General features: G+C 50.7%; 1 protein-coding gene across 1 annotated transcript; it reads left to right on the plus strand.

Annotated features, from left to right (window-relative positions):
• The first annotated feature begins 5486 nt into the window (after positions 1-5486).
• ADRB1 (adrenoceptor beta 1) lies at positions 5487-7141 on the plus strand. Its single transcript, XM_054581762.1, has one exon. The coding sequence runs from the start codon at positions 5487-5489 to the stop codon at positions 6885-6887; it is 1401 nt and encodes a 466-aa protein (XP_054437737.1). The 3' UTR covers positions 6888-7141.
• Positions 7142-7373: the final 232 nt, after the last annotated feature.

A 7373-nucleotide genomic window follows, 5' to 3' on the forward strand; every position in this document is an offset into this window, starting at 1 on the left:
CTAAATAGTTGACTTGAGGGAAAAAAATCTTTATGTGCCGCCACTATTTTGTCACTGAAATACTTTAAAAGAACTTATTTCAAAGAATTATATAAACAAATACTTCTTTAAAAAAGAACAGGAGGTGGGGGGCCTTGTTAAAACGATGACTTGCCAGAAGTAACAGCTTTTCAAAATCATTCACTGTTACCCAGCCTCTGAGTCATATTAAGATCTTGAGTGAGAAAGAAAGGAGTTAAAGTGATTAAAGATAAGCTTTTTTAAGGGAATTGACTCTTATTGACTCTTCTTATACAAGTCAATCCTGGCACCTTTCATGCTTTGAAATGTCATGATGATTAGATAGGATGGCAATTGATACATTACAAGTATATGGTGCTATATGAGATTTCAAGAGGTTTTCACACACCCTATCTCATTTAGTTCAGGCACAACTCTGAGGGAGCGAATGTCGAGTCCATTCTAAAGTCAGAAGTCACTGCTGAAGGTCAAGCCGAAAAGTGACAAAGCCAGGACACAAACCTTGATCTTAATGCCTCTCAGGTCTGAACACTTTCCAATACATGCCAATTTTGAAAAATATTATTATTGGCGCTAGCATTGTTCAAAGTACTCGCTGCAGAAGAGGAGGAGGCAAAGAGGAAGTCAATGGGAGAGAGGAGAGCTTTTGAATTTTTCAAATAGTCCATGCTTTGCTGTGAGTACACCCCTGTGCTCTGTGCTTATTCTTATCATAATGGATGGAGTCAGTTGTTCCTGTGTAAACTGTGGCTGCAAAGCCAGCATATGACCTTAAGTGCCAGCCTCGGGTGCAGGCTGTTCTTTGGTTACTTAGCTCCAAACGACTGTTTCAGCAGCAGTTTTTCTTTACATGAAAAGTAGTCTATCTTTATGAAGAAATGGCCTCTTGAGCTCTATTATCCCACCACATATTATCAGCCTTAAGGCAAATTTAGCTAACTTACTGATTTGATACATTGCTCGGGGCTGTATTTGGAAATTGCCCCCTGCTCCCTGCCCCCCCCCCCCCAGGCTTCCCTTGGCCTACCTCTCAGCACTTGTCCAGTTAGGCTACTCCTTTTTCTTTTCTATCTCATTTTTTAGCAAAGTCAACTCAAGAATGGAAATGTCTTCACCAAGTTCATGGCTTACAACCAAAGGTAGGCTAGATGTCTATAAATCACGACTGTACGGACCTTTAATTTAATCTAGGAATAGAAACCACGTTCGAGTCATCAGCCGTCCTCTCAGGGCAGAAATGCCTCTGTGTGTGTGTGTGTGTGTGTGTGTGTGTGTGTGTGTGTGTGTATTCATAAATGAAGGCTAAAAAAAATCATTTGCCTTGAATATTTATGAAGATTAGGTAGTGCTTTTCACGAATGTGGACATGCATGGCCCCTCTGAAAAACTTATCTATGTCCTACTTCTTTCATTTCTGAGTAGGTATAATATAAATTTGCTTATCTCATAAGCCTATCTTGCATTTGCAAATTGTTTTGAAATGCTTACATGAAAATATTAACTAAGCTATAGGAATGTGTTATTACTGTAAACTCTAAGCATGAGGAAAAATTATAACTCCAAAACCACTCAATCATTGTTCATACTGGTAAATATAAGAATATTTTCATAAGTTAAACATTAAATATATATGAAACAAAGCTTAATTTTAATTAATATTAAGTAACTATTAATAAACCTGGGAGACATAGAAATGCATAGGATAGTCCTGGCTCTCAATGAGCTTACAATTCATATGAGAAGGAAAAACGTCATACGAATTAAATAACAATATGAGAGATGTCAAAAAGCAAAATATTGTTAATTGACATGTGAAATGCAAATATCAGAGTAACTACTATAGGTGGATGAAGGAGAAATCATTTCCAAAAGTGGTGGACAGAGAAGACTAAAAAAAAAAAAAAATTGATCATATCAGCCAGATATTAAGGGCCGAATCCATTGAGACAGGTGAAGGAGGGGATTCTTGGTGGAAGGAATCCAATGAGAGCACAGATGCAAACAAACAAACAAAAAAAGTTTAGATCCAAAAAGAAAGAATATACAGAATTGTTGGAGTGGCATGGGAGAGTTCCAGTACATGATAGGGCTGGAAAGGCTATTTGAAATGGACTGTGCAGGGCTTTGAATGCCAAATTAAGAAGGTAAGTTTTCTGAACGGAAAAGCATTTTCATCAAAGCAGCATTTTAGAAATAGTAAGTTGGCAGTGGTATGCCAAATTAAACGGGGCAGAGAGGACCAGAGGCCGGGAGATCACAGGGAACCCATGCCAAGGTCAGGTGTGATATGATGGTAGTGGGATGGTAGTGGGTAGGTCGATGTGGGGACAGGAAATATGGAGGGAGAAGCCCACTAGCTCCCAAGTGTGCTGATGAGCATTTATTGTTGGAGCTTTCTGTTATTTTCTCAGATACTGTCAAATCTGTGGGTTCCTAAAAAGGGATTCACTTTAAAAGTTGCAAGTGGGAAGGGGGAAATGGAGGGATTATTCCTTTTGAACTTGTGACATGTAATACCTGTGTAAGTGGGTATATTGAACCTTTCCTTCTTGATCTTATATCCTTATCTGAGGACAAAAAGTGTTAACTAAAAAATGCCTCCCCCAAAATATGCAATGAAAGGTAGGAATTTTAAAGGAGATCTGAGGACATTTTATCTTAAAAGAAATCTAACTGTAGTTGAATCTGGACTCTTCCAAACTTTTCCATGAATACCACTGAAGGAAAACCCCAAGAATCCTGAGATCCCTCTATGCCTGCAGCCCTCTGGTGGAACTCCTATTTAAATGACCTTCTGGTTTTGATTATGATTTAATGAATTTATTATCCAGAAATTCAGAGAAGCTTGATGTCTCTTGAAATGAGCAGGGGGAAAAATCCTGGAGAGTTTTTTGACAATTCAAGTCTCATGCTCCCATACGTGGTGTGTATGTACATATACATATATATACAAATACATATTAACGCATACAAGAAAGGTCCTGGCATCCAGGCTTGTGCCCTGAACCTCCACAACCCAGTCCTGGCCTTATCGCAGACAGAACTGCGCTCCCTTGGCCCTTCAGGGCCACTTCAGCTTGGCACAGACTCTTCCAGTAACACCACTTGACAGCAAGATGGCGCCGGATAGGAAGCCTCCTCCCAGCAAGTCCTGCACCTCACCCCACAGCCTAGCACTCAGAACCCTTTTCCCGGGCAACCTCAAATTCAACTCTAGCCAATCCCTTGGCTATTTTGAGACTGCCTCTTGAGGCTCCAAGGGGGACAGAAAGAAGCCCCAGGGAAGACAGGCTTGCCATGACGGCGGAGCAACTGAGGTTCTCCAGAGCTTACACTGAGCCCAGGGGGCAGGCCCTGCTCCTCCCCTCTTTCTAGCCCCTCTTCTGCCCTTGCTCCTCTTCCTCAGCCTCCCCTAGTTTTCAGAACTAAGCTGGCAAGTCATAGGGCAGAGGTGAACAAACAAACAAATCACCCACCGCCCCCCTTGTAACACTGTTTATCGAGTTTGGGCCAGAAGCAAATTTATGTTTTGATTTAAGTAAGAGAGGTGGTTAAGACTGCTTGACTTTATAAACTGAATAAGAATTGCTTTCAGCTCTTGACTTGGTTGCTGTGGAAGTCAGTCGCTCTTCAAGGTAAGAATGACTTTGGTCCAGTTGCTAGGAAGACATGTGAGCATTGCATAACATTTTCAAAGACCCTTACGTGGGTTATGAGAAGCTGTTATCTTTTCCGGGATTCAATCAAAGGTTTTTTTTTATTTCTGAGACTGATCTGAGGACCTTGCCATGGCTTAATTTGAGAGGGGGCTTGCAGTCCTGAGCCACTGTGTGTTCCTGCGGCATTGCATGTTCCTGGTTGGACCGACAGGTCACCCACAGACAGCTGGGCATACAAGTCACAAATTCCAAACCAGTTCATTTGCCAACTCAAAAACCACTGATACAATTTTAACTGCTATCTACTTTTAATCATCCTGAGTATTCACATATTTTCTTCTCTCATCCCTCCAAAACTATTCCTAGAGTGTTGAGAATCTGGGAACTTGGGCAAAGGAGAAAATAACCAAGCATACCAAGAAATCTGAAATCTCAGTTCATTACGATGTCAACCAAAGCTACCAGTTTTGTTTGTATTGGCCCAACTCAAATTATAAGATCCCGTGAGTAATAAAACACAAAATACTGATGTTACTACTGAATGTGAAGTCTGAAGTGTAATTAAATGTGTTCCTTCTTCGTGGCAGTGCTATTTACGTTTAAACATTGGTGTTTCCTTAAGCCGCCGCCTTTGTAGTATCGACACACACACTGTTGCATCATACTCATATTCATTAGTTGGGACTGGGGAGTGTGTGTTTTTCCATCTGGACCTCGGCGATAGCTGTCAGATGCACTAACCTTAGCTTCCTTTCTGCGTCTACTGCACTGGCACCGAAGCTCCTTGCAAGAATAGCGCCCAGAGAGCGTTCCTGACAGATGAGCGGTTTGCTTAGCAAGGCGCTCTGCTAGAAAGTTTCTTCTAATCTCTAAAACCTGCTTACCATCCCCGGAGCTGGCAGGACGCAGGCTGATTGGATTCCCTCTTGACGGGGAAAGGGTTTTACACACACCATGCTAAACTGGCGGATCCGAGAAACTATCTCTCAGCCAAAGTCCTCCAACCCCAGCAGTCAGACGGGGCTCTAGGTGCTTAGAGAACCACAGAGGTCCCCTCTCTGCAAAAGGAAGCAGGGGCTCCGCTCTGCAGGAAATCTGGGCACTGGAGGTACACAGGGTGCCAGGGGAGCGGGGGCGCAGGAGGGAGCTGAACGCAGGAAGCAAAAGAAGCGCAGAAGGGAAGGGAGCAGGAGAGAGTGGGAGCCTCAGGAGCGGGCAGGAACACGGGTGAGAGCCAGGCGCAGTAGGGAGCTTAGGGGAACAGGGCGCAGGAACCAGAGAGAGCAGGAAGGGGCGCGCGCACAGGCACCGGCGGGCGCCCGAGAGTTGCTGGCTGGAAGATCTACCCCGGACTCCCTAGAGCCTTTGAACTGAGGGTGCGAGGAGGATGTGGGGAGTTGGAGGGTAGGGGGTGGGGGGAAACCGGCTAGGGGCGTGCCTTTGCCCGGATTGGCTGCAGGAGCCTGACGCGAGGCCCCGTGGGCTGGCTTGGGGGAGTGAGAGCGGGGTGGGGTGGGTGTTGGGTGCCTAGACTGCCGGCTCAGCGCGCTCAGAAACATGCTGAGGTCCCGGCGGCTGTTTCGGCAGCGGCAGCGGCTCCAGCAGCAGCGGCGGCGGCGGCGGAGGCGACAGAGCTCAGCTCCGGCAGAAAAGGCACCCGGCGCCCATGCCTCCGGCTCCGCGCTGTGGCTGCCCTGACCTGGCCGCGACTTCCCTCCGCGTGCCCAGCCGCCCCAACCTCTGGGGTGTTCCCCAAACACGGCCCAACCCCGCCACACCCCCCGCCCCCGGCCTCCGCAGCTCGGCATGGGCGCGGGGGCACTTGCTCTGGGCGCCTCCGAGCCCGGCAACCTGTCGTCCGCCGCACCTCTCCCCGACGGCGCGGCCACCGCGGCGAGACTGCTGGTGCCCGCGTCGCCGCCCACCTCGCTGCTGCCCCCAACCATTGAGGGCCCTGCGCAGCTGTCGCAGCAGTGGACGGCCGGCATGGGCCTACTGATGGCGTTCATCGTGCTGCTCATCGTGGTGGGCAACGTGCTGGTGATCATGGCCATCGCCAAGACGCCGCGGCTGCAGACGCTCACCAACCTCTTCATCATGTCCCTGGCCAGCGCCGACCTAGTCATGGGGCTGCTGGTGGTGCCTTTCGGGGCCACTATCGTGGTGTGGGGCCGGTGGGAGTACGGCTCCTTCTTCTGCGAGCTCTGGACCTCGGTGGACGTGCTGTGCGTGACGGCCAGCATCGAGACACTATGTGTCATTGCCCTGGACCGCTACCTCGCCATCACGTCTCCCTTCCGCTACCAGAGCTTGCTGACCCGCGCGCGGGCGCGGGCCCTCGTGTGCACCGTATGGGCCATCTCGGCCCTGGTGTCCTTCCTGCCCATCCTCATGCACTGGTGGCGGGCCGAGGGCGACGAGGCGCGCCGCTGCTACAACGACCCCAAGTGCTGCGATTTCGTCACTAACCGGGCCTACGCCATCGCCTCGTCCGTCGTCTCCTTCTACGTGCCCCTGTGCATCATGGCTTTCGTGTACCTGCGGGTGTTCCGCGAGGCCCAGAAGCAGGTGAAGAAGATCGACAGCTGCGAGCGCCGCTTCCTTGGCGGCCCCGCGCGACCAGCCTCGCCCGCGCCTTCTCCTGAGTCCCCACGGCCCGCCGCCGCCCCACTGGCCAACGGACGCACCAGCAAGCGGCGACCCTCGCGCCTGGTGGCCCTGCGTGAGCAGAAGGCGCTCAAAACCCTGGGCATCATCATGGGTGTGTTCACGCTCTGCTGGCTGCCCTTCTTCCTGGCCAACGTGGTGAAGGCCTTCCACCGCGACCTGGTGCCGGACCGCCTCTTCGTCTTCTTCAACTGGCTGGGCTACGCCAACTCGGCCTTCAATCCCATCATCTACTGCCGCAGCCCCGACTTCCGCAAGGCCTTCCAGCGCCTGCTCTGCTGCGCACGCCGGGCCGCCTGCCGGAGCCACACTGCCAGCGGCGACCGGCAGCGCGCCTCGGGCTGCCTGGCTGTAGCCCGGCCGCCGCCGTCGCCCGGGGGCGCCTCCGACGACGAGGACGAGGACGACGACGTCGGGGCTGCGCCGCCCGTGCGCCTGCTGGAGCCCTGGGCCGGTTGCAACGGCGGGGCGGCGGCGGACAGCGACTCGAGCCTGGACGAGCCGAGCCGCCCCGACTGCGCCTCGGAATCGAAGGTGTAGGGCCCGGCGCCTCCTCGCCACCTCTGCCGGGGCGCACAGCGCCGGGGCGCGGACTCTCCGTGCCGGGACGAAGAACGTCCAAGAGCCCCTGAATGACTTCCCAGGGGAAAGAAATATCTGTTTACTCAAGACCTAAAGCAGGTGAACTCGGAGCCCACAGACCTCATCTGAATATCCAAGACAAACAGACAAGCCACGGACCGTTGCACAGAAAGGAAAGTTTGGGGAGGGGTGGGAGAGTGGCTTGCTCATTTGTCTTGGGTTATTCTTCCTCTTTGTGGTTCGGGCTTCTTTTGTGTGTGATGCACCTTTAGTTTTTCTTCTCCCCACCCCCCGCCCCCGCCCCAGGTGACACTTTCTGTAAGGACCGGGCAGGGGAAGGGAGAAGCATTCGGGGATAAATATCTCTGTACTTGGCTTCTATCCCCTTCCCGAGAACAGGAGTAGTCAACCAGAGACAGGGGCAATTTGTCAGGACATGTTTCC

Source organism: Pteronotus mesoamericanus, unplaced genomic scaffold, assembly GCF_021234165.1.
Source record: "Pteronotus mesoamericanus isolate MK-2021 breed Mesoamerican mustached bat unplaced genomic scaffold, CSHL_Meso_final contig_657, whole genome shotgun sequence".
NCBI classification, from domain to species: Eukaryota; Metazoa; Chordata; class Mammalia; order Chiroptera; family Mormoopidae; genus Pteronotus; species Pteronotus mesoamericanus.